The sequence below is a fragment of the Ambystoma mexicanum genome, chromosome 1q (genome assembly GCF_040938575.1).
Source record: "Ambystoma mexicanum isolate Mex_15411 chromosome 1q, UKY_AmexF1_1, whole genome shotgun sequence".
NCBI classification, from domain to species: domain Eukaryota; kingdom Metazoa; phylum Chordata; class Amphibia; order Caudata; family Ambystomatidae; genus Ambystoma; species Ambystoma mexicanum.
Window position 1 is genome coordinate 16,812,806 of NC_090922.1, and position 27,956 is coordinate 16,840,761.

A 27,956-nucleotide genomic window follows, 5' to 3' on the forward strand; every position below is an offset into this window, starting at 1 on the left:
TGGACCCCCGTCGCCGGGGCGTCCTCAAAGGTCTTAGAAGACCGCTCGGATTTCTTCCTCCTCTTCTCGCCGGACGGGCTCTTCCCTTCTAGCCAGTTGGCGAGACGTTGATGGCGGTCCTTCATGGTCCGCTCCGACATGTTGCCGCAAAACGCACAGTCCTTCTCCACGTGCGTCTTGTCCTCATGTAGGCAGTAAAGACAAAAAGAGTGTTCGTCCTCCTTGAAGACGTTCTGCAGCTGGCATCCAGGGCAGACCCTGAACAGCTTTCCGGGCGTCGAGCTTCCCTTCTCCTGGGCCATGACCGGGCCTGAGAAACTTCTGGAGTCCTCCAAAAGCGTAGCTCGACGAAATCTTCACCCTTGAGGGACGCAGACGAATCCGACACGGATCCCCGTTGATCGGATGGAGAGTCGGTGGAGCTTGAGGCTCTTTTGACCGAAAAAACGAAGTTTTTGAGAAAAAACGTGAAAAAAATAGCACTAACGTTCGAGAGCAATAGCACGAGGATCCCAACACATGAACGTGCGGTAAAAATCTGAAGATGGCTGCCAGAGGCGGGGCTTAGGTAGAGGGCAGTCATTGGCTGTGGTCAGTATGGCGCAGAGATCAGTGATTGGTTATTACTACGAAAGACAGATCAGAAACTAAACTGATACTGTTTTTTTTTTTACCGAGGATTCCCAGCCTGACGACGGGAAATATTCATGAGCATGTGAATCCATGCCAGACCCCATGCTGGAGAAGTGGCTCTATAACCAGTGCAAAAAGTAGGGACGATAGCGGGCAGCCTTGTCTGGTGCTTCCAGCCAACTTGAGGATCGCCGACAGGGTCCCACTGACACAAACTCTGGCATGCGGTTGCGTGTAAAGTATCCGTACCCCATTCACGAAGTTCAGTCCAAACCCATAGTTATTGAGCACCCTAAAAAGGAAGGGCTAGTAGACTGTATCTAAGGCCTTTTGCATGTCCAATGCTAGTGCCACTCCCTGTGTATACTTAGGTATCGATGCAAGTATGTTATAGCAGCGACGGATGTTTGTTGCCGTGGATCTACCCAGCACAAGAACTGCCTGGTCCTCATGGACCATATATGGCATCAATGGGTTCAATCGCATTGCCAGTATTTTTGCAAAGATTTTCGTGTCTGTATTTATTAGTGAGAGCGGTCTATAGGACCCACATCCTTCAGGCAGCTTCCCAGGCTTAAGCAACAGAGTTATGATCACTTCTCGTGTTGTAGCTGGAAGCTTACCTATTTCTAGGGCCTCGGTCCAGACTGCCTGGAGTCGGTGTACCAGGATTTCAGCAAATTCTTTATAGAACTCACCTCCGAACCCGTCAGATCCTGGCGCCTTCCCGTTCGGTAAGGACTTAATCGCTTTTGTTATCTCGGCCTGCGTCAGAGGGCATTCCAAGGATTCCCTCGTCTCGACTGACAAGAGCGTGGTAGGTATCTTTTCCAGGTATCTATCTATTTCCTCCTCTGTAGCTACACTTTGCGGGGAGATTAAGCCTGCGAAAAGTCGTAAAAGACTTTCCCTTTTTCTTCCTGATCTGTAACCACTTCCCCGTCTGGCCGTGTTATGCAGGGGATATTAGTGCTTCTACGTTCCCCTCTAACCATCTTAGCCAGGAGTTTGCCTGGGCGCTCTTGCTCTCCATACCTCTGTGTGGCAGCCGACTATCAAAGTAGCATACCTCCCGCTCCACCACCCCCTTGAATTCTTCTAGCTGAGTTTTAATATCGAGCTTGGTTTGGGCTGTTGGATCTTATGTTACAATGGAAAGAAATTTAGGAAGACAAACTTCAGATGGAAACTAGAGTCCATACCAATAGCTGAAACCCTGCAAATAGGGGTACCCTCTCCTAAGGCCAATGGAGTATAAGATTGGGAAGTTAGCATTCTTGGTGTGAGGGATCCAGTACATTGGACAAATGAAACACATTAAAACAATCTTTTTTCGATTCATGTTTCAACCCGATATTATTTTACACAGGTAAAATCGTTCCTTCATTAACATATGGGCTAGAAATATATAGCCAGTTAAATATGGAACTGAATAAGTCAGAGGAATGATTTGGAGGAAGGTGATTTTGGTTCCATCTTGTGTTCCATTTTCTATCCTCCTCTTCAAACTGGATTGAATTCACGCCTTTCGTTAGTTCAGATGAAGATGCTGTTCTTATTTTGAAAATTAATTATAAATTCCCCGATTCTTTGTATGCTGCAATGGGAGCTCAAATGGGGACTGGGACAGGAAAGCCATTTCGAATATTCTGCCAACAGTGCCAACAAATATTAGGAAGGCTCAATGTATCTCAAGAGATGTTGCTAGATCACCCGAGGAAAGCAGAACGAAAAATCTTACATCTAGACTGGGTGAACAACTGTGGCGAGAGAGGACATTTTAGATTGACAAAAGAAAACAGCTTGGAGTGCAAAATGAGAGGGGCTCTTCCGTCCTACCTGAAACAATGCTCAGATAGGGGCTTTAGTGAAGTTTTTATGCAATTTCGTTTTAACTTATTGTATATGGGAGAAATGCTGTTTTCTAAGCGGTCAACGCGTAAAACGCAATGTATAGTTTTGTCGTGATCCTATCCCTCTAGGAAGCTGTTTTATAAGATACCATACTTCTTTCTTCTGCCCTCACAACCATTAAGTGCATGACACATGAATTGGCAATTTTTTTATGTTGCTGAAGGAAACCCTGTGCACTCTTTTCTTAAATAATCAGCCAGAACTGTGGCCCTCTGGGGCTCTTTGTCGCCTAATGATGTCCTCATTTGTCTTTCAGCTATCCAGTCCCTGATCACCATCCTTTCTAATCTGGCAGTGTTGCAGGATGTAGCTCTTCAACAAAGCATACTGGCCTCATTGAAATTGTAAGTTAAGAACGAATACCCTATGGTGCAGTCCTGAGGGATATTGATAACTTGCTGTTCCGATCCTCTTATTTGTCAGCATTATGCCTAGCATCCTTTGCTTCCTCTGGATGAATAATATGTGTATTACTATTGATAAACAGTCTATATTGTAAATCTCTGGTCTACGCTCATTGTTGCTCACTGGCCTCCTGATGTATCTTACCCACCTATACTATGCTACCGTCATCTTTTGATGTTATTTTTGGATTTGTAGAGCGCACTACAGCCCACAGGTATTGAGGCGCTATAAGGAAATTTACAAAGGCTTGCTTGAGGGTTACAGGAAGCGGCCCATGGACAGATGCTTAAAGACAGTTTGATAAGCTACAGTTGCTCATAGGTTACATTGCATAGTACAGGGAGTGCATAGCATAGTGTGGCAAACCCATTCATAATACAGTAGATGGGAGAGAGGATGGTTACATATGCAGTACATAGCTCTTTGGGACAGGCCCTTTGAGACACACAGCCTAGTTTTTAAGGCCTTCCGGAAGACTGCATGAGAGTTGATCGACCTGATCTGGGCTGGGAGGTCGTTCCAGAAGGTAGCAGCCATGGTTGGGAAGCTAGAGCCTCCAGCACGCACTGTGCGTGTGTGTGTGAGGAACAGTAATACGGTTAGCATAAGCGGACCTCGAGAGTCTTGATGCAGTCTGTTTGGTGATCCTCTGAGCTAGGTACATAGGTGCCAGGCTGTGAAGACATTTATGTCTAAGGGCAAGCGTTTTGAAGACAATCCTTTCCTTAATGGGTAGCCAGTGTACCTGCCTCCTGACCCCCGAAATGTGTTCCCTGCGTGAGATGCCTGTTGCGGCCCTTAAGGCATTATTCTGTGCTATCTGGAGTTTAGCCAGATTTTTTTGGGAGGTACCAACAAAGAGGGCATTGCAATAGTCCAACCTTGAGCCAATCATGGTCCTGGCTATGGTGATGCAGTTCTGTTGGGACAGGAATGGCCTAACAGCATTGATCAATTTAGAGTGATAGGCTGCAGAGGAGGCGATAGCATTGACCTGCCTATCCATGGTAAGGCTAGGTTCAAGATACACGCCCAGTGTATTGATTGCCTGAGACACTGTGATGGAAATGTTGTCAATGGTGAATGAACGATACTCCTTGTCAAATTTACCCAGTGTGGAGGGGGATCCAACCAGCATAAGTTCTGTTTTCTCACTATTGAGGCAAAGCCAGTTATCTGCCATCCATGATTGAATTGTGGAGTAAATGGAGTTGAGGGTGTTCATATTAGTTGGATAGTCATCCGAGAGTGGGATGAGCACCTGGGTGTCATCTGCATAGTTGGTATATGAGATGCCCAAGGCATCAAGGATTCTGAACAGGGGCCTTGTGAAGAGGTTATAAAGTGAATACGTTTGAGATTATTTGTTCCGCTGTACGACTAAGTGAATAAATAAAAGTAAACAAAAAAAGAAATGCTTTACAATCAATACACAAATGATATATGGGATGTCACTGGTAATCCATAAACCCAATACATAAACAGATTAGGATAACATGAATCAAATACGTTTCTAAACCATTAAGCCCTTTGAGTGATCAAATAAAACACATAATTGCTTTCCGAATTAGAAAATACATATAATATATGAATTGTGCAATTATAAATCTCAGCAGAGAAGTGCAATGTATTATCCAGCTGGAAAATACCCTCGAATTGAAAAGAAGCTGATTTCATGATATATGACACATACGTTACAAAAAAGGCACGAAGGACCAGTTTTACAAATAAATGTAACTCATTTAAAGAGCATCAAAGCGATCAGAGACCGAGTAGAACCGATAGGATTCAAACCTGTTGCCACCATGGTAAATGCAGATGTTGGCAGTTAATTTATTAGCCCAAAACGCAAAGTATGTTTAAGTTATTAAATATTTTGAACATTTTTTAAACAATAGTTGGATTTTTCTACAGAGCAAATCTAGAATCTAGCTATTTTCCCCTGCAGTGTTCCATTTAAAGTCTAACCAATTCATTTATTCAGATACCTTTTAGGAAATAAAAATGATTTAAAGCTGTTTGTCTGAACAAACACTGAGGGGCATGAAGCAAAATGGATTGCTATTTGTATTTATAGTGAGGTTTAAGAATGGCAGTGTTGCAAAAGAAAGCTGATAATGCAGAGGACATTCCGATTTCAAGAAAGGCGTTGTTTTATTAACTTCTAAGCCAGCCATCTAAGAAAGAATATGTACACAAACCATACTAATGTCATTTTATAGTCATGTGTTTCAACTAGATCACAGATGGCAATGTGAATATCATAATTTGGAAAGTAAACAGATATATGGGGTTCAGTTACCGTTTTAGGATCTGCTTTTATAATGGATGATGCATCGCTTCCCCCTGCGAGTTTGTATAGTCCTCGGGCGACCACAGTAGCAACTTCAGTTAAAGCCTGGGAATCAAGAGTTTTATTTATTTATTGTGCATTTGTAAGCCACTTATACATCAAGTAAACTTTGTTTCAAAGCCTTAATGAAAGGCAGTTCTAAAACAAAAAAGCCCATTATTAGTGAAAATGTTGGGTCAATAAGAGATCCAGTTTATATTTAAGCGGTGAATCATGAGGGTAGACCAGTTTGGCAGTGTTCTTTAGATGCGAAAGCAAGAATTTGTCCATTCTAATTTTCCTTCTTAAAAAAGCATGTTTAAAATAACATTTTAAATGACTATAAATGAAACCGTAATCTTAAAGTATAATGAATATATGAAATAACTGCTGACAAAGCACAATATTTGTTTCTGAATTAAACCATTACCAGAACAGACAAATTCACTGGGATATCAGGAAATTCAGGCATAACAAAATCATATGCTTTTATTATACATTTTGAACGTTTGCAATATAAAGCAAAAAAGGTATGAGAGATGACAATCAAATTCTGGTCATCCTTCGTTGGGAAAAACGGGGGCAGGGAAGGCTCTCAAAAACAGGGTTGCCAACTAGCTACTAGTTGCTACTCAGAGTTGGTAATGGAGGGGATTTGCAAGTGCACCTCCACATTCCAGATTATTGTGCACCTGAGTGCCAAGGCTGGATGCTGCTCAGCCTACCGAATGTTGGGCACGAGTTTGACATCAGGTGCCCGAAGACATTATCTTGACTTCCCAAGACCCATTCAGGAGGCAGGAAAAAACATCTCTGCACACAAAATATCCATCATGGACCCACTCTGCTGCTTTAAATGTAAATAAATCCATGCTTCCTGGTGACAAAAGGATAGGTACGCCAAACAAATGGTAAGGAAAACCCACCCGACACTTCCCTTATGTGCTAATAGTTTGTTTGTTTATTTTATTTATATAGTGCGTCTGACCCAAAGGTATCTGGGCGCTAGGATAACGGTTACATGGTACATTTCATACAGGTGAAATACAATTTTATATAGTCGACATAAAATTAAAGTACATATAAAATAGACAGTATGCAGGGATAATTGGTAGGTCAAAAAAGGTAAGCGCAGTAAGATGTGGTATAGCATGGTAAAGTTAGTTTTTGTTGAGTAGCCATGTGATAACGTGACTTTGGAATTTATCAAAAGCTTGAATGGTTTTAATATTCTGTGGGAGTGAGTTCCATAACTGTGCCACTACAACTGGGAAACTGGCACTGCCGGCTCTTTTAAGGTTGTACCTGGGCACCACTAGGCAGGCGGTGTTGGAAGATCTTGTGATTCTGGGAAACGGTTTCCAGATGAATTTACAGGTGCGATATGGTGGGGCTTGATGGTTGAGAGCTTTAGGAGTGAGGCAGAAGTTTTTAGGTCAATTTTCTCTTTTATGGAAAGTCATTTGTGTTGCTTTCTGGTAACGGAAATATGCTCTCTTATAGGGATGTTTAGTGCTGCTCTAAGCGCATTATTTTGCAGGATCTGCAGTTTGTTTATCATGGATTTATTTGCACCCAAGTATAGGCCATTACAATAGCCCAATTTGCATTGTATGAGAGCTCTGGCCAGTGTCAGGCAACTGTTAGAGGACAATAATGGTCTGCATGCCCTAATCAGCTTGCCGGTATAGGCGGTGGCGGTCATGTTTACCTGTTTAGTTAGATTAGAATGGGCATCGAGGTAAAAACGTAAGGTTTTTACATTTTTGGCGACATGTATATTATTCCCATCAATGGGGATGTTTGTGTAGTTGGGGCTCAACTTTAGAATGTTGTTAGGGGAGCCGACTTGGAGTAACTCAGTCTTATCATCATTCAGACAGAGGCCATGTGTTGCCATCCATGCCTGAATGATGGTGTAGACTACATTAATCCGGCCGACGTCCGTGTCGTATGTTCCTGATAGTGATAAGAGTATCTGGGTGTCATGTGCATAATTAGTGCAGGTGACACCCAGACGGTCCAGTTTGTCAAATAGTGGCTTTGTAAAAATATTGTACAAAGTGGGCGATATGCAGGAGCCTTGGGGGACCCCGCAGGTGATGGGGATTGGGTCAGCCGCGGCAGTCGGTGAAAAGACACGCATTGTTCTATTTGCAAGGGAAGTTTGGATCCATGTGACTGCCGAGGAGGAGAAGTAAGCTGCCGATGATAGGTGACCACATCATATTGTGTGGTCTACCAGATCAAAGGCAGCTGATAAGTCTAAGAGGAGTAGGATGGCAACTTTGCCTTTGTCTTTTGGAGCGTCAATCTGGCTTTTGAGGTCAACAAGGGCAGTTTCCGTTCCAGGCTGAGGTCTGAAGCCAGATTGATGGGTTCCGAGTAATTGGTTAGCTTCTAGGTAGTCTTGAATTTGCAAGTATGCAGCTCTATCCAAAATTTTCAATAAGAAGGGAACTGTCGTTATAGGTCTATAGTTGGTGGGTATAGCCGGATCTATTGTTTGATTCTTCAGTAGAGGGAGGACCCAAGACTGTTTCAGGTTACTTGGGACAGAGTTACTGGTTAAAGAGGAGTTTGGTGATGAAAGGGGCTAGATCTCTAGCTGCATCTTTTATAATCTGAGCAGGGCAGCTGTCGCCTATACAGTTGGAAGGTTTTAGAGCTGCTTTAATTTTTGAACTTCAGGTATGGAGAATTGAATTTGAATCCTGAATTGAGGTTTGCAGTGGAAGGTGGTGTCGATGTAGTAGGGTTACCAGTGGTAAGGTGTGTTCTTTTATCAGCTATTTTGGTCTGGAGCCCATACATTTTGTTAGAGAGGGCATTTTGTATGCTAGTGCACCATAGTTTATCCTTGGTGCAAGTGTCTGCCAGTGGGTTAGGGTTTTCTAGCTCTCTTAGGATGTTAAATAATTCTTTGGAACTGGAGGCTGCTTGGTTTATTCTGTTATTAAAAGTTTCTTCTTTGGCGCGGATTATCTATTTTTTGTAGGTGGCAGTGATAGTGGTAAGGTTAGTTTTGTTTTTTAGAGAGGGGTTGGATTTCCAGAGTGTTTCTAATTTTCTATTTTCGGTACGTAGTACTTTAAGACTATATCATTGATTTAATATTTAATAGTACCTCTCTCAAACTCAGTCAGAAAAGTGCAGTATCAGGAAGTGGAATACGAATACCCTGAATAAAAAGTATTCTGTGAATAGGCAGGAAGTTAGGTTATTGGAGGCAAGAAATCTCCCAACTGGTGTGTATTTTGCATATTACAACATGTATGAAGGCAGGGAGCATTATTTATAGTAGACTCATAAACCCAATCGTAGGTCCTGTGGTAGGTCAGATTCAGGAGACGGACAAGGAGGCATATTATATGAAATCTATTTTAATTTTTCAAGTTAAAAAATTCAACTCTTTCCCTAAGTCTAAGATCTAACCCCTACTCTAAATGTAACAAGTAAAAAGGGTGCTCATCAGGATGCAATACATAAAGTCTTTGGGTCCAGAATCCTATTCAAACCTAGTTTCTTCTCACTACCTCTGAAAAGAAAAACACAAATACAATCAAGATATACTTTGGACCATTGCCCGAATAAAGGGACAGAAGCTAGTTTCTGGACCCCACTGTGTGTCTTTTTACTATTGGCAGAGTCCCAAACATGCAGTTTGTATCTTTTCAGTCTCTTCCTCTCATGCCTGCTCCCCAACCTGGGGTTTCTTCCTTCTTTCTTCACTCTGGGGTTCTGGTGTTTCTCTCTCCCTACTCTGGGGCTTCTTGGCTTTCTCCCTCCTCTGGAGTTGGTTTCAGTCTCTCTCATCTGTTCTTCCTCACAAACCGGGAATGGTCTTATTTCCTTTGTCCACTCTGAGGTTTCTCTATACTTTCCCCACTCTGGGGGCTTTCATCTTTCTCTTCTCCGACTATCAGGCTTCATCACGGTCTCCCCATTCTGGGGCTGGTATCATTCTCATACCCCACTCTGGGGCTTCTTAGAGCTCTCCCTGCTCCAGACCTGGTCTTTGTCTCACTCCCTCTCTGCCCTCTGGGGCCTCTCTGTGTTCTCTCCACTCTGCAGCCTCTCTGTGCTCTCCCCATCTTGCGGCTTCTCTGTGCTCGCCCCCATCTTGTGGCTTCTCTGTGCTCTCAATGAGGAGATAGGGGGGGTGGGAGGCACTACTGAATTAGGCAAATATAAGTTCAATAAGAAGATAATCCTCGTAAGTAGGGTAGTGTATTAGTATGTCTCATCCGGTAGAGTAAGATAAATTTCAGGTGCGGCTGGGAAAATCTCGAGGCCACTCGAGATCAAAATACATAGGTACAAAAAACACACACCCTGGACGTTGCCGACCAGGAGCCCAAAGCTGCACTCCTTGTGGGATAATATAGGTCAAATATCTCAACTAGAACAGAAGTTAGATGGTTCCAATGAGTCACATATCCATAACAGTTGAGGCTATAAATTTGTAATTTAGATGGCTAGCAGCATACAACTGTGCTCAATAGTTTAACACAATACGTAACCATTAAAGTGTGTATTTCAATATTTCTGTCCGCCTGCTGGAGTGAGGCAAGGAAAAGGACCAAACTGAATCAAAACAGGTTAAAACAGAAAGTAAACAGGTTTCATATAAACAAAAGTCTGTCTGTTGCACTGTTAGTTTCCACAGTGCACCGTGAAGGGTGTCGTAAAATACAGTAATTCAAAATACAACAATGGTACGGTTTGAGCTATGAAAAATTCGGGTAAACCAAAAAGAAGGTGAATCGAATGAGTATGACAAGTTGTGTCCCAATTACATCATTGGTGATAACATGTACAGTTTCCAACATAAATCCTTTTGAAATTTTCAACATAAAAAAGCACTCCTAGTTGGTATGAGGTGCCAACACTTTTCAGATTCCATTAATCCATCTTCAGGGCCGGATGTGCTCATATTTCATAATGTATTCAAGTAGAACCTCTTTCGTTGGGTCCTAGTGAGTCGAGGGCACTGGACTCAAAAAGGTGTTGTCGGGTCTGGAGAGAGTCGCCTCCCATCTAGATGGTTGGTAAATGGTGGCGGGATTCAGGTCTCATGCAGGTATCTTGATGCATCTGCCTGAAATCACACTGTGCGTCAGCGCGTTGAGCCGGGAATTGTTGGCTGCTGTAACAAATCCCGGATCAACGCGCTGACGCACAGTGTGATTTCAGGCAGATCTCCATTCTCCTCCCCTCAGGACCACCCCCCCCCAGTACTCACATATGGCAGCCTCAGCAGCAGATGCATCAAGATACCTGCATGAGACCTGAATAGAGAGCACAGGGAAGCTGCAAGGTGGGGAGAGCACAGAGAAGCCGCAAGATGGGGAGAACACAGGGAAGCCGCAAGGTGGGGAGAGCACAGGGAAGCCGCAAGGTGGGGAGAGCACAGGGAAGCCGCAAGGTGGGGAGAGCACAGGGAAGCCGCAAGGTGGGGAGAGCACAGGGAAGCCGCAAGGTGGGGAGAGCACAGGGAAGCCGCAAGGTGGGGAGAGCACAGGGAAGCCGCAAGGTGGGGAGAGCACAGGGAAGCCGCAAGGTGGGGAGAGCACAGGGAAGCCGCAGGGTGGGAAGAGCACAGGGAAGCCGCAAGGTGGGGAGAGCACAGGGAAGCCGCAAGGTGGGGAGAGCACAGGGAAGCCGCAAGGTGGGGAGTGCTCTAAGTATTTAAAAGACTTCTAGTCTCTTATTGGGCCTTAGAGATCCTCGCATTGAGGGAATTTTTCTTTCCTTCGACGATGGCCAATTTATAAGGTTTAGCTGTGCTTTTATAGTTGACCAAAGTGTTAGGCAAAGGGCTAGATTTCCAACTATGAAAGAGTTTCAAAGTGGTGGGTTTAAGTGTTCTCAATTCGGGCGTATACCAGGGTTTATTTCTCATTCCTCCTTGATTCTTCTATTTTTAAGGGGAGCCAGTGATTTAGTGATTCCCTCTAGATTAGATATGAGGGAGTTGGCCATGTCTGTAGAGGAATCTTGAGCTGCAAAATGAATACAAGGGTTCAGCAAGGGTTTAACTCTTTCACGAGTGATTAGTTTAAAGTTTCTACTTAAGGAACTCTGAAGCCTTTTAGATTTCAGTTTCATCAGGAAATCTGCCTGAATAGAGAAATGCACGAATTAATGGTCAGACCAGGGGCAAGATAGAACATACAGATCCTTAGTTTTGACATTAATGGATGAAATCCAGTCAAGGATATGGACTAAGTTGTGTGTAGGAGTATTAATCAACTGTTCGAAGCCTAGATTATACAGGGCGAGTTCCAGTCCTCTGGCCGTCAAGTTGTCCTTGTCCCCTAACCAGAAGTTAAAGTCTCCCAAAATAAGGTAGCTAGAGCAAGGTTTAAGACGAGACAGCAGATAATTTGACAATGCTAATGAAAAATCTTCTGTGAGTGACAGAGGTCTGTAAATGAGGTTAAGATTAGATGTAGATTCAGCATTTAAACCAATTTTAACATGAAGAGATTCTATGCCATTCATAATTATTCCTTTAAATTTCCAGATGGTGAGGGAGGATTTGAAAATTAATGCCACCCGCATCTCTACCTTCCTTGCTATTATGTCTTATTTTATACCCGTCAGGGATAGCTAAATCCAAAGAGGGGCCAGCAGCTCTGTGACCCCATGTTTCTGTGAGGGCACAGATATCAATTTTTTTCTCCTCTATGTAAGATGCGAATTCAACAGCATGCTTAACCAGTGATCTGGTATTCAAAAGCATGCAGACTAACTAGGTCATGTACAGGTGTAACAGTATGGTCATTGCGCTGATACTCAGATGCAGGATGCAGAAAAGTTTGGCAGGGGTATGGTAGGCGTGATAACTGCAGAAGGACAAAGATCAGGACGCAGTATGCCCCCCTGCGTAGTTGCTTGGGGCGGGACAGAAATAAAGGTGTCTTTAGGGTGAAACATGAGGCACGACAAATCAGGCACTGCTGTTAAATTACTTCCCGCAGGAGGAACCGAACATGCAGTTTGTATAAAAGCACTTCTGTGAAGTGGCAACACATGAGCGGGATTTACAGAGACTTCTAATGAGGTGGGAGACACAGGTAAGGTGAAAATATTCCTCGCTGCCAAGGCAAGAGGAACCCCGAGGAGCAAGCCCCCCCAAAAACAGGGAAAAAGCCTGTCAGCATAGAAAACCCTGTGTGAAGTTGTCTCACGATGAAAAGTTGTTTCCGGGGATTCTGTCCATTATTCTGTAGAAGATCCGTCCAAAGTGAAGATTGAAGTAGATCTTGAGGACTACAAATTCGCAGAGTATCAGGCAGAGTTTGAATCAGGGAATGTTTCAACAGCAGCTCTGATCTGGCTGGGGTGCTCGGATGATGGTCTGCAAATGTCTAGAGCCATTGGGCTCTCTGGATCAGAGTAACTGAATGAGCCTGGTCGGAGGGTACAGTCAAGGGAGCCGTTCCTTAGGGCCCGCCAGATAGAAAAAGGAGCAGACCAGTAATGCGCCAGGGAAGAGAGAAATGTGGACCCAGATGGGGAAATACGTAATGGGCTACCCGTGGAACACGGGAAGAGACCGTGGAGAGAGGTTATAGCCCAGCAAGTATGTAGGGTGAACACAAGTGAGCGAAGACGCCCAGCGAGGGAGCGGGCGATGCGAATAGGAAGAGTGAAACCCAGCGAGAACGTGGGGTGAAAACAGGAGCGAAAATGCCCAGCAAGAGAGCGGGTGGAGCAGTAAGAGAGCGAAACCCAGTGAGATTGCGGGGAAAATAAGGTAAGCGAGAAAGTCCAGCGAGAGCGGGCAAAGCTGAATGGAAAGAGATAGCCCAGCGAGGACGCAGGGAGAAACTGGGAAGCAAGAACGCCCAGCGAAAGAGTGGGCACAGAGAGAAGGAGAAAGCAGCCCCAGCAGGGAACTGGGTGAAAACAGGAATAAGGGACACCTCACTGAGCGCAGGTCAAAAAGGAACAAGGGAGAGACAGTGAGAGAGACCCTGCGGAGAACAGGGTGGAAATGTGACACAGATAGGCAACAAGAGAGCTGACGGCTCTGGAAAATGACTAGAGGATGAACAGCAGCGTTTCACACCCACTGATCCTCTGTTTCCGCATGTAGAAATAACAGCAGCGGCCATTTTAGGTGGAAACTAGACCGCTAACTGCCGCTGAAGGGGATTACATGATGGCACCTTAATGGAGCCTCCAACGCTGCCAGCATTTCCACAGGCGCTGCATGGCAAAGGTTTGGGCGAGTGGAGTACGCAAGATGACCTTTTAGTTGTGAAACGTGGTAAAGGGCTCGAACAAAGACAACGTCCTCAGCTCACTAACCCTGCTGGCAGAGGTGAGAGCCACTGACCGAACCATTTTTAGCACCATCAAGTGGATGTCCACAGAGGCCATCGGTTTGAAAGGTTTACGTTGAAAAGCTGCAAGAACCAAGTTGCGGTCCCAGACCAGATGTTGCCTATGCCCCGGAGGAAAAAGCCTAAATAGCCCCTTAAGGTGGGCCTTAAGCACCAGGTATGCTGCCGAAAACACATGCTCAGGGGAATTCTTGTAAGCCCCAATGGCCGCAAAATACCTGCAGCAAGTATCCACCTGAACTCCTAAGTGAGCCAGGTGTGCTGAAAAGGCCAGTACGTCATCCACAGACAGGTGAAAGTGTCCAGACCTTTCTTGCACATCTAATGGCAGAACCTAATCCATTTTCTCTTATCCTGAAACAGAGTCGAGGGCCTCCTGGTCTGCTAAATGATGTCCCAGTTGTCATCAGAAAAAAAAGAGCTTGCTGAATCCTCAGCTGATCAGGAACAAGGCCGCAAGGGTCAGTTTGGCAGGAACCGGATGTTGCATTGTCCCACCCTGCCGTGTCAGAAAACCCCTGCTTGGGATCCAAAGATGGGCAGGACCCCAGGAGCACAACTGCAGCATATCCGAAAATCAGGGTCTCGAAGGCCAGTGGGGGGCAACCAGGATGAGGCTGCAGCTCAATGAGTCCCGGAACTTGTGCAGGGTCAGTTGGAGCAGAGGATTGGGCAGGAACGCATAACACCTGTGGCCATGCCAACAGATCTAGAAGGAGTATCCCAGCGACCCCTGACCTGCCCATGAGGCAAACTGCGGGCACATGGCAACAAGGGGAGTTGCAAAAAAATCCAGGTCTGCGAACCCCCAACGTTGGGACAGGGGCAACAAGGAGTCGTTGTGCAACTCCCACTCAGAGGTGTTGAACATCAAGCTACTCGGGAGGATAGCTCAGCGGCAGCGTGCGCGTCTTGGAAGCAGGACGACACGAAGCAACAACAGGTTCGATCCCCGGGTCTGCGATTAGAAACCTCTGGGTGTTTAAGCGTGTTATAAATACGTAACTAAGACAAAAAAAAACACAATTACGCAACTAAGAAAAACAAACAATTCCTGTAACAGCGCCTCGATGCCTGCGGGCTGTGTGAGCGCTTTATAAATGTAAAAAAATAATAATAAATAAATAATAATACTCAGCTGATCTGCTTCTGCATTGCTGTCCCCTGGCAGGTGGACGGCTGAAATTCAAATCCCCTCCGTCAGGGCCTGTTCCCAGATAGAGACCGCCACCATGCAGGGGGGGGGGGGGGGGGGTTAAGGGGGTTGCCACCCTGCTTGTTCAGGTCAAACATTGTAGAATTTTCCGTCCTGACCAGAACCGACTTGTCCCTGATGAGGGGCAAAGATACCTTGTGAGCCAGGCCCACTGCCCTGAGCTCAAACAGATTGATATGTAGGAGGAATTCTGTCTTGGGTGAAGGGGGCTCCCACTGAAACATTGCCATTTATCAGCCACCAGTGAAAATCAGGCAGAAGGATCGGCGGTTTAGAATTCCTGTCTGACTGAGACCCCCGTCTCCTGATCCCAATTGGCCACCAGGTGGAGCTCGAGGCTCCTCCTCTTGAGGCGGGCGTGCTGTATAGTGAGCTTGCAGGAGGCCATCAGGCCCAGAAAGTGCTGGAACCACCATGTAGAGGTGGTCGTGTTAGCCAGAAAGTGACCCACCGCCTTGTGGAGGGACAGAAACCTCTCGGGCATAGGAAATACCCGCTGAATGGTAGTGTTCCAATGCACCCCTAGGAAGACAAGTTGCTGAGATGGGCACAACTGTGACTTCCTCCGGTTGAGGGAAAACCCCAGCTGATTATGGGTATCCGCCAGTCTCTGGCAGGGCGCACCACCCCTTCGGGTAACCCCGTCCTCACAGCCAGTCATCCATATAAGGATATAGATGATGGCCCTCCAAGCGGCCAAGGCCAAGGAGACTCGGCTATGTACGCGGGAGTGATCATATTGAAGCGTTCCAGCGTAAAGACAGATTTAGAAATGACAGGGCAAGGACTACCCTCAGACCAGCCTGGTTGTTCTTGGGTACTGCAAACATCCTAGGATAGTAAGCCAAGCCCCTGTCTGCAAGAGGAACCGGTTCTATAGCCTGCATCTCCAAGAGCAAAAGAACCTCCCGGGGACCCGATCTGACGAAGAGAAGGAGAGGATGGAGGAGTTATAGGAAGAGGAAGACTGAAGCCTGTGGAGACTACAGAGAGGATCCACAGGTTGCTGAAGAGATGCTTCCAGGTTTCCTGGAACAGAGCCAAAAGGCCCCCCCCACAGGTGAGCTGTGTTCTTCGACCTGGACGTTGCTGCTTCCTGGTGTCAGAGGTGGGGGCAGAGGAGGGGGAGCGGAAAAACCCATGCAACATGTACCGCGGTCTCAGAACCCCTTGAAGCCAGAGAAAGCGCAGGGCTTGAACTCAGTCCTATCCTGAGATTGAGTGAAGGATTTCTGACACGCTTTTACAGACCAAGGGGAATCCGGGTCCTGCAACACAGGTGCCGGTGGAGTCCCCACCAGGTCTGGATCTGCAGAAGGGGTCCAACAGCTGTTGCGGGGGAGGCGTTGGTGGTACAGGAGAAGGTTGGGTGGTCAGAACAACCAGTTGGGCCTGAACCGGTGGAGGGACACCTGCACCGTAGGATCTGCTGCCGCTTCCAGGGGAAGGTTTATGTTACTTACCCTTAACTATTGTTCTCTAGCATGTGTCTTTCATGGAGTCATATGCTCATGAATACTCCCAGTCGTCAGGCTGGGAATCCTCGGTAAAAGAAAAAACAGTTTCACTTTCACTTGAAAACTGTATTTCTCCTCTAAACCAATCACTGTCCTCTGGGTCATACTGCCCCCATCCAATGACTATCCCCGCCCTAAGCCCCACCTGTGGTGGTCATCTTCATCTTTGGTAAGCATGCAAAGTGGCAGTATGAACTAAGAAGAGCCACAGAGGGGAAGGAAGGAGGGTTTGCATGTGAATCCAAGCCAGACGGATGCTGGAGAACAAAAGTTACAGGTAACTTAAACCTAAACCTTTTCCAACATGGCGTCTGGCATGAATTCACATGGTCATGAATAACGATTACACATCAGTACATATACATAACCACGGGAGGTGGCAAGGCTCAACATAAGCAATAAACACTCACCCCTGGAACAGACTCCCCTCAAATAAACAGGTTGCGTAGCACCGCTTGGCCAACTCAGGACTCCTCCCTCGGAATCCCTGTTGATGCAGGACGTTGTGAAGGTGTGTGTAGACCTCCACTTAGCAGACATGCAGAAGTCGCGCAGGGGCACACCAGAGAGAAACGCTGTCGTTGCTGCAATGGCTCTAATGGAGAGGGCTCTTGGCCGGGCCGGCAGCAGCCTGCTAGCCAGTCCATGACAGTGCATGATGCAGCCGGAGAGCCACCTGGAGACGGAAGCCTTCAAAAAGGCCTTTTTCGTGATTCACAGGTCCAAAATTGACAAACAGATGAGAAGTCTTTCGAAACGAAAGCTCTTTGTGCGTGCCATGAAAAACTTCAAGGCACGATCAACGTCCAGCTAGTGCAAGACCCTCTCTGCTGGGACGTCGGATTCAAGAAGAAGACAGGCAACCACAAAGGCTCATTGAGGTGGAACTCAGACGGCACCTCTGGCATAGAGGTGGGGTGTGAATGCAGTACCGACCATGAAGCGTGGAAAGACAAGTACGGCTGCTTGCACCACAGATCTCCCTGACCCACCTGGCTGAGGTAATCGCCACGAGGAAAGCAGTCTTCCACGATAGAAACCTTAGCGGGCCTGATGCATCGGCTCAAAGGGCGCCCCCATGAGTTTAGTCAAGACCACATTGAGTTGCCAAGCCGGGGCAGGAGCCTTCAACGGCGGAACAGTCCTGAAGAGTGCCTCAAGGAACTGCTTGAGGAGTCTGTGCGACCACAGGGTCTACCCAGTGCCCCGGTGTAACGGGATATGACAGCCAGGTGCACCTTGATAGAGGCATGAGCTAGTCTAGCCTTGGCCAAGGAAAGCAGGTATGGTAGGACCTGCGGGGCTGTGACAAACAGAAGGGTAATCCTTTGAGCCCAGCACCACATGGAGAAACGCTTCCACTTATGGCTGTAGCATGTCAAAATTTAAGAGGCTCTGGCCTTGGCCAGGAGGTCCTTATACTCTGCAGGTAAAGATTATTGTCCAAACTCTAGGGCTGCGGAAGTCAGACCCTGAGGTTCATCGACAGTGGGTAGTGGTGCAGAATCGCCCCTCCCTGTCTCTCTAGAGAAAGTCCAGAAGTAGTGGCAGCCTGATGGACGGAGCCACCGACAGACGTAGCAGTTCTGGATACCAGATTTTCTGCAGCCACGCCGCAGCGACGAGCATCATCCTGCAGCGACACTGAGTGAGTTCATCGCTTATAGCAGGAGTGCGAATGGAGGAAAAGCGCATAGGAAAAGTCCCTCCCATGAGAACGAGAAGGCATCCCCCATGCTCCTCGGCTGTGGGAACCTGCTGGAGAACTTCTCACACTTTGAATTTGTCGTTGTCGCAAAAAGGTAGATCTGGGTTTGACCACATTCGTGGAATACATGATCCACATGGTCCTGTCGAAGCTCCCAATCATAGCTACAATGTAGCTCCCTGCTAACTGAGTCTGCAATGGTGTTCTTGGTGCCCGGCTGGTGAAAAGGGACAAGAAACATGTCCTGACAAATGGCACAGTGCCAAAGATCATGGGCCTCCCTGGAGAGCATCCGAGAGCACGTTCCGCCCTGCTTCCAGATGTAGAACATGGTGGTTGTGTTGTCCGTGAAGATCCTCAACACTTTGCCCCTCAGCGCTGGCAGAAAGGTCTTGAGAGCTCAGAAGACGGCCCGGAGCTCCAAGACATAGATGTGAAGTGTCTTTTCTAATGGCAGTCAGAGGCTTCTAGCGTTCAAACTGTCCGGTGTGAGCTCCCCAACCTTCCAAGGAAGCGTCCGTGGTGACGGTCTCCGGTTAGGGAGGGACTTGGAATGGGACCCCTTTTGTGAGATGAGAACGCACCACCCACCACTGTATCGCTCGCCGGAACCTCTTCGTTGAGTGAGATCTTGTCCGTTCAGGATCCAGAGACTTAAAGCCACCTTGCATCCAGAAACTCCTGGAGAGGCCTCATCTGTATCTGCAAAGGAGGATGAGGTTGATGCACGAGGACATCGTGCCCAACAGCGACTTGAAGGCCCACACAGTAACCGACAACGCTGACGACAGGTGCTGCACCGTCCCCTAGGATAGCTATCACCCTCTCTTCCGAGGGAGACACTAGGCAAGTCACTGTGTTATGTCGGGTTTCCAGAAACAGAGCGTTCTGCGATGGCTCCAAGCAGAACTTTGGATAATTTATGGAGAATCCCAGATCCATCAGCAAATGCACAGTCCTCGCCGTGTGCTGGCTCGCCAAAGCATGAGAGAGGGATCGAACTAGCCAATCGTCCAGATAAGGGTAGACGCGGATGCCCTCGAGATGAAGATGTGCCGCCACCGGAGCCAAGCACTTTGTGAAGACCCTTGGGCTGATTTCAGGCCAAAGGGAAGTGCCTTGAACTGATAGTGTCGCCCCTGGACCACGAACCACAGGAACTTGCGGTGCTTCTGATGGATAGGGGCGTGGAAGTAGGTGTAGTCCAGGCACATGCTGCAACGTGACCATCCTGAACTTCTGGGACTTAAAGTACTTGTTGAGGTGTCGCAGGTCCAGGATCGGTCTCCACCCTCCTGTCTTCTTAAAGACCTGAAAGTATCTTGAGTACACCCCCGGAGGTACGGGGACAGGCTTTATCGCCCCCTTTTTCCAACATGGTGTGGACTCCCTGTACAGCAGCTGCGCCACGTGTTCTTATCGAGCATCAGGGGGAATACGAGGACATCTACGATGGAAATCCAAGGTGTGCTCCTGTCCGAGAGCCTCCAGCACCCATCTGTGGGTGGTGATGGTCTTCCACAAGCTGACTAACATCACCAGCCGGCCTCCCACTGGGGTGCAGAAGTGGGGGCCCTGAGTCCACAGCCGGTTCAGGCCTGTTTCGACGCTCTCCTCCGCCTCGTATGCCTGTGAGTGACCTCTGATGCCTTTTGCGTCGTGGATAAGGGGTGATGTAGCCCTTGGAGGATGTGCCAGGGTTTCTCCTTGAGGAACTAAAGGATGATGAACGACGTTGCTGCAGGATACCCATGATTTGAAAAGACTTGTTGCCCGCTTGCCAAACAGGTTTTGCCCATCAAATGGCATGTCCAACACCTTAGACTGAACATTGGGCCTGAAGTTGGTGGCTTCAGCCATCACTGTCGACAAAGAGATACTCTGTTCCCCCATCTGATGGAATCCGGTGTCGGCGAATTCCACCGCCACTGTGATGGCGGAGTCTGAGGCCACTTCCCCTTCCTGGACCAGCTCAAGCGTGTCTGCCTTCTTGTCCGGTAGGAAGTCCGGAATAGGGCCAGGCTTACACCAGCACTCCTGGTCGTAGCAGGACAAAATGACCATGGCATTAGCATCCTTAATGGTGCTGGCAGCCGTATAGATAATCCTCTACCCCATAGCGTCCAGCTTCTTCCCCTCCTGGTCCGGGGGTACCATGGACGAGGACGCCCGCGGCTGAGACCACAGTCAGGTGAAGGTTGGGACCTCAGGCACTTGGGGGCTGAGTCCGGGACATTGTATTTCTTCTTGAGCCTATCCCGCTTGGGTGGGGCAGTGCTCGGATTCTTTAACAGCGCTAGGCCTTCATCCCAAATATCGTTCAACAGGGGGAGAGACATGATGGTCTTCCGCCTGGACTCGCAACATTGATAAAGGAACCCTTTCTTCCTCATCTTCTCAGGCGCCAGTTGAAAAAGTTCAGAGGCCCTGGACATCATGGAGTAGAAGGAGCCAAGCTCATCCAGCGGAGATGCCCTGTGTGGGTCATCCGCACCTGCTGGCTCTCCGTCCGCTGGAACGAAGACATCGGCATTGTCGGTGTCCATCAATGTAGCCGCTGTAATACATGACCGTGTCTGTATGCATGGCAGGATCCCCTGTTGGGGTCAATGCCCGAGGAGGAGGCAGCGGTGGTGTCGGTTGGCATCTTGGACCAGCAGGGTTCTTTGACTTGCGCTTACACCTAGAAGGGCTTCCGGAAAGCGCTCTTGGAGGACTTCAAGACAGAGCAGGGCCCAGTGTGGGCAGCAGTCGCTGCTGAATTTCTGATACCAGCGTGTGCAGCGTGGTCAGCATGTCCAACGAAACATCCCTGGGCTGAGTTGTAGTAGGAATAAGAGGGGGAGGCTCTGGGCTGGTACGCCTCTTTTGGAGAGGTAGACGATAGGGTTCACCCTGCGGTGGCACACCTTCCAACAAGGGTCGCTGGCCCCCTTTGTGGTCCAAAAAGTAGCCCTCGGGCAGGACGTCATCCTTATTGGAGCTAGTATGGATTTGCACCGGCACACTTGGTTAAGCCCCTTGTCCTGTACCACTCCTAGGGGTCGCAAGAGCCTTACTCCTTCCCCAGTCATCGATGAGGTGGTAACAGCAGTCGTCGATGTGACTGTTATGACGATGCTGATGATGGTGTTTGTCTTGTCTGGTTGAGACGCCAAAGCTGATGGTGTCTCCGATGTAGGAAGAGAAGGGTCCACTTTGGATCGCTCCTTCATCGCTTTGTCCGCCGATGGCAAGCAGAGTCCCAAAGGAGTCAAGGACTTTCTCTTAGAGGGGGCGCCACTCACTGGTAGGCTCACCGTGGATGTGTTCGGCGATGGAGACCTTGTCCTTCCCGAGCCGGGACGCGCAGCTGCGGCGGACACAGTGGATCAGTGGCGTGCAGCCTTACCTTCTTTTGGACCCCCACCAGCGGGGCGTCCTCAACGGATCTCAACCTCTTTTCTGAGGAAGTTCGATCGTGGGACAAGTCAGCCCTCAGCGAAGCATGACCATGCCCAGAGGCCGAGTCAGAGGCCTTACCTGATTTTAACCACACCGCCAGCCTGCTGTAGCGATCCCTGGTCTTTTTCGAAAAGCCACGGCAGACCTTGCATCCCTCCTCATAATGGTACGGACGCAGTCAGTAAAGACATTTGTGGTGTCGATCCTTCAAGAAAACGTTCCTTAAACCACATTTCACACAGTTTGAAGCAGCATCTTTTCTCATTGGTCATGTCGAAAAGGCACAAAGTAGACCTAAGCCTTCTCTGATCTGATCATATGAAAGATCCTTGATGTAGTATCTTCACTGACAGCGGATCCCCGCTGCCGGAAGTCGACCTGCGAAATAGTAGAACAATAGCTCGGAAAGCACTAAGAGGAGTCCCAACACTAGAGCATGCAGCAAAAATCTGAAGATGGCCAACAGGGGTGGAGATTAGGGAAAGGACTGTCATTGGATGGGACAGTATGATCCAGGACAGTGACTGGTTTAGAGGAGAAATACAATTTTCAAGCGAAAGTGAAACTATTTTTTCTTTTACCGAGGATTCCCAGCTTAATGACGGGGAATATTCATGAACATGTGAATCCATGCCAGACCCCATGCTGAGAAAGTGGGCTGTGATCATCCTGCAAAGCCCATTTAATGGGTGGAAACACTGGTGGCATGAGCCGGATCCAAGATGGCCGCCTACCTGGCAGGCTTTGCCATGTGCCGCTCCACCAATTCAAAGCTTTGCGTCATACCTTGGGTGGGAGCGTGCGAAGGCCCTGATCCAAGAGAGGTCTCAGACATAAGAGGATACAACTTGTGGCTTGCACCCGAAGCAGAAGAGTCAACCTCAGAGATTCCTCTGGTAGGCGCTGTGCCCTCAGCCGGATGGCCGGTAGTCGTAACGCCTTTATTCATGAACTCTGAGCAAGCTCATGTAGGCTGGGAGCCCTCGGTACCTGTGCCGGTAGACGTGCTGGATCTAGCCGAGGACAGACTTTTGGAGGTGGCACTCGATGATTCCTTTACTCCTCGGGTAGAAGAATACTAGTCTGATCGCTGATCGTCCTTCCGCAGACAGCCTGGTAGGGCACCTGAGCCCCTCAGCTTGGAAGCTGGTAATCGGGAAGGCCTCAGGTCTGTCCTCGGACTGCCGGAAAGAGCCCACAGGCCCCTTGGCTTGCGAGCCGGTAGCCTTAGAGGCCTCAGGCATGACAGAACCCGAATCCGAGGAACCCTGATCCGTGGGAACCCCGGGCGGGAGTCACCACGCCGAACAGAGGGTCTACCTTGTTTTGCCGAGAGTACCTGGACACAAAGTCCTTAAGGTGGGGTGGAGGAGAAGTGTGCAAGATCTCCCTCCACTGTGACAAATGATTCTTCAATGCTCTGTGACCGAGAGCGCTGCAGGCGGAACATGAGTCCCAGTGGTGGTCGGTCCCCAAGCATTCAAGAGAGAGCATGGGGTTCCGAGGCCGGGAACGAACGGTCGCATGAGGCACATCTTGTGAAGCCTCCTGCGGTCAGCATGCACTGGGGGAAGCAAGGCACGGAAGGGAAGTGTAATAAGAATTGGAAAAAACAAATGGGGAGCAACCAGAAAGCTAAAAACGTCTCCACGCTGGCTGTCGGGTCCGATACCATCGGTGCGGAAAAGGACTGAGGTGAGGTTCCGGAGGGCGGGGCGTTCCCACACCTGAGCGCTATACTAAATTTAAAGGGGAAGCTCAATTTTGCACTGCCAAAGGTTTCAGTACCGTCCCATTGTTGGGGGATGCCCACAAGGATGGAGGAAAGGGGACAGGACTTATGAGTATGCCTCACTATCCCTACTCTGCTGAGCTTTTACCTGCCTAACTAAAGCTAAGGGAGCACACTAACACAGGATAACTGGCCTTTACACTTAGCAAAAAAAAAAAAAAAAAATACATTGCGATATACCGTCATACGAACAACAGTCACAGTCTCTGAATAACCAAATTTCCTGGGTGATTTCCCTTCTCAAGGATTCAGAGTCAGGGCTGTTAACATTCAATCAAAGAAAGAAATGTCTCAGATCAGTTCTTGATATTTCAAAGTCAACGGAAATGCTTGTTAACCAAAGTTCCAATGAAAGCAAATCTCTTCTTATTGAATTATCCACTTTCCACTTCCTCGAAATAGCACCAATGTTAATCCCAGCCACGATGATTTGTCACTTTCCTCAAGAAGACTTGCCACTAGGGGTGTCACGGTATGGATTTATGGACGGTATGATAACCTTCTTGCCAAGTAACGGTATACCACGGTTATCGCGATATAGCACACATGTTAAAGTAACCTTAATTAATACTTTGTGACCATTTTTGACTTTTCTTAACAGACTTGCCCCACAAAAAGTTATCTTTTGTATATAAATGTTCTAGTAGAAGTGACAAAAGTGGGCAATTGCTAATTGGGAAAACCAAACTCCCTTCTTCATTTACTGAATGCACTTTGGCTGCGCTGAGTGCATAGCAAAAACTGACTGCGCATATCACCAGGGTAAAGAAGCCCTGTTCCCACGCTGGACAAATGTCTGGATGAGGGTATAGGTAGGCATGAACTTCAACCCTTTCTATTGAAGTAGACCCTAAAGCCTTTGGGGGCCCTGTTAAGCCAATAGCATTGTTTAAGGGGTCATTTAGGGATTCAGCTCCACAACTAGGCTGCTTTTCTTTGTTCTGCAGTTAATGCCCCTTGATAATCTACACACCACAAAATTAAGGCACAGGCTGAGCTGTGTCACTTCAAATGTATATTTGATGGCCAAAGATAAATTGCTCCAAAAGGTGATCAATAATCACAGACCATTTTCACCCTGCTTTCAGCTAGTGGGTGTGGTGCGGCAGTGATATATTTGGAGATTATTCAAATTCAATGATAAAACCAGGGACTTCACCCATTGTAGTATGCATTACAAAACACGTTCTCCATTATAATCTGTTACAATCTAAAATGTCATTTATATAATCCATAATCCTTATGTTGCACTGAATGAACTAGTTCCTTCTCATTCCTTACAATGTATTGTTTTTGTCATCAGGGATGTCCTTCTGGGATACAAAACTGCTCCACCAGAAACTGTTTGTACCCATAAAACATAGTTAACATTTTCTCACTGCCCCTTTGAATTTGAAAATCATAAACTAACACTGTGTTTGTTAACATATGCAGGCTGCTTTCTCCAGCTTTAGGGAATGGGGCTCCCCAAATAACATTTTGAAATGGGTAAGCATGCATCTTCAACCAGATCTAGAGGTGCCCTTAACAAAACAGCTGGTTAATGGATATTTCCTGGCAATCACTCCGTATCCCAAAAGTGGGGCCAAAGAAACCATGAACACGTGCAAACATTTTAAATATTTGGTTCATGCTCAGTCACCGCCAAGCCCTGTGAAAACCAGGACATGGGACATATTCTATTTACTAAAATGGTTTGGTACCTCGTGCAATTGCATACTTCTCTTTTTGGAACAGTCTGCATGCCACGAAAGTAGCCTATAAGCTTAACGGCACTTCAGAAATGTTTTCAAAATGCAGACGGTTGCCATGAAAAAGGAACAAACAACATAGCTCATGTTCGCGTATAAGGCAGCCTTTTTCAGTACGATTGGACTTTTCTGATGGGTGTAAACTGATAGCATGCAGGTCTGGGCCCTCCACGTAGTTGGGCGAGCAGAAGCAAAGACTATCCTTAAGTTTGTTGACCACAGGCCTCTCCTAAACTATATTTAGCACTTTACTCTGCAGTGTCCACACTCCAAACCTTGGAGACAGTGGCTCACTGAAATGGCATTTGCCCAAACAAAGCAGCTTGGCCCCAGACCACCACTCAGCTTGTGCAAAGTGTGCTGCAGGACAGGGGTTAATGTGTTCTTCTGTGGAGTGTTCAAAGGGCCTGGACCAAATTGATAGCTTTATGATCCTGCTGGCAGGGTGGTTGCTGTGCAACGGGCCTGCCGATTTGCCTGTCTCTCTCAAATAACTTTCTGTTTCAATAAGTAACGAAAGCAAAACAAAATGGAAAAAAATATAAAGCTTTCTTTACACACACAGGCTCTGAACATGGACAACAGCCCTTCTCGCATTGCACATGAGAGGCTTTTTGTCATGCAGAAAGTGTTTATTTTTGTGTGGAAAATAAAAAAAATGTATTACTAAAGGGCCCAAGCAATACAGCTGTGGCAGAAGATTCCAATTCCATTTTTCACTGGAGCCTCGTGCAGAATGCAGCTTCGCCTCCTTGACATCAGCTTATCTGTTGTGCTCAGTGGGGGTGTTAGCTTACTTGAAAGTGACAGGCAGCTGCATGCAATTTAAACAAAATAGTAAAGTGGTCCGAACTTCACTGTCTGCGTGTGCAGCCCTGAACAAATCTGCTTTGCTGCCTTGCCTGTCGCCCACGTGTTCATCTGTGTAAGGGGAAGCCACTGAAAACAAAATTGCTTTGATGCTGAACACACACGGTAAACCGGTATGTAGAAGGTCAAGGTTATTGTGATTAAATGAGGAGGGTCACGGTAATTATACCGGTATACCGGTGTACCGTTACACCCCTACTTGCCACAGTTGTAAAAGAAATGCAATATCCACCAACACCAGTGATATACAGTTCTTGGTTAACAGTTTGTATTTTCTTGGGTACAGTTTTGAACTTCACAATGGTATATCTGACAGGATGACTTAGTACTGCTGCTCCAACTTTAAATAAAAAGGAAAGGACCCTGTGGCACCGGATCCCGATCACAGAAGTGAAAGGGAACAGGCGTTGCAGGGATCGGCAAGTCAGAGGAAAGGTAAGTAGGAGCGTGGGGGAGTGGGGGGCATTGGGGGGGTGTTGGGGGGTGTGGGTGGATTTTGTGTGTTTGAGGTGTGGGTGTGGGCAGGGGTTTGGCCAAGTCAGAAATGTTCAGGGGAGAAAAGACCGAAGGTTATTTCGAAAAAATAATCTTCAGTCTTTTCGCCCTAGAACATATTTAACTCAGTCTTTCAACCCCAAACCTTTAACAGCAGCCAGTCTCCCTTCCCCAGCTTTATCTGCTCCTTTCTGCCAGTAATACTTGTACACTTGTATCTTAGAGCAATACACTACTACACAGTACATTTCGATTGCTTCTGAACTCTGGGAAAGGTTGGTTTCAGTGTGGATATGGGGAGACTCTTGGCTTGGGCAATGCTTGTCTTCTTCAATTGTCATACAATTTAAACTTTCTAAAATGAAAAGTATTCTGTGCTAGAATAAAGAATCAAATTCAGTCTTTCTTTGAAATTCAGAATTAGGCACACACAACCACTTCTTGATATAGTTTTCAGGGTTTAAAGATTTGTATTTAATTGTATTCCCGTGTGAAAGTAAAGGAGAGTTCAGGTCTCCTTTGGTAATAACAATTGGGAACATGCAGCCATTCTCTTGTGTAGTTTTCACAAGCTAAATATTGTAACTCTTGTACTGTTGACGTTATGTATTCAGTAATTGACCCAGCAGTGTTCCCTCTCCTTAATTAGGGAACACGACCACTCACTCCTTCAAGCCATAACAGTCTTGGAATAGCAGAACAATGATTTCAGTCCCTTTAGCTTTGCACGCGAGTAAAGAGTATTACCGTTATACGCCATTTCTACATTTCCATTGTTCAATGTATTTTAGAAGAAACAAAATTTCTACTTGCTTAATGTCTTATGCGAGTTCACAGGGAGCTGAATACTGTTACCGGCCAGGCTCGCGCAATGTCTTAGCATGCCGTGCTTCACTCACCAGCTTCTTAGACACTTGCTCTGCGGGTTGCACAGCTTTCAAGACTTCTGCCACAACTTCTACCGCTTCTGGCTTAATGGGGACCCACACACTCCTCCTGAAAAGGTGTCTCCAGTATGGCCACACTGTTTGGGAGCTTCTTTCACTCCTGAGACCCTTGGCTTGACAAATACTTCTTGCCTCGGTCTCCTGCACGTCTGCAGCTGGGCAACCAGGCTCACATGTGATTAGACTTCCCTCCAGGACATCTTCATTGTGCAGCCTCAGCACTTCAGAGTTTGGGGGAACAGGACCCTCTCAGAACAAGAAGGTGAAATCTGCTGTCTCCACGTTCCAGCATCCCTCTTGTTCTCCCACTTCTGCTTGGTTTGCCAGCCTCGTGCCTTATCCCTTCTACTGCTACAGCTCCAGCTCGCCTTCCAGTCACAGTTCCCTCCATTCCTTCTAATTGCCTGTACCCGAGTGTGCCTTCTATGCCGCCCAAGTTCCTTCAGGTGTGTGCTGTTAGGCTTAATTGCCTGACTCCTGCAACTGCATGCCTCTCTAGTCCTCTTCCTCATCCCAGTACTTCTAGGATCATGGGACTTGTAGACCCCTTCCACAAAGTTAGTTTTTTCAACCAT

General features: G+C 47.3%; 1 protein-coding gene across 3 annotated transcripts in view; it reads right to left on the reverse strand.

Annotated features, from left to right (window-relative positions):
• Positions 1 to 27,956, reverse strand: part of NCSTN (nicastrin) — a 1,205,995-nt gene that overhangs the window by 228,066 nt on the left and 949,973 nt on the right. For all 3 annotated transcript variants that reach the window (XM_069635427.1, XM_069635426.1, XM_069635429.1), the window contains one exon: positions 5,255 to 5,350. In XM_069635427.1, the coding sequence (XP_069491528.1) occupies positions 5,255 to 5,350 (96 nt within the window). The remainder of the gene's footprint in view (positions 1 to 5,254; positions 5,351 to 27,956) is intronic.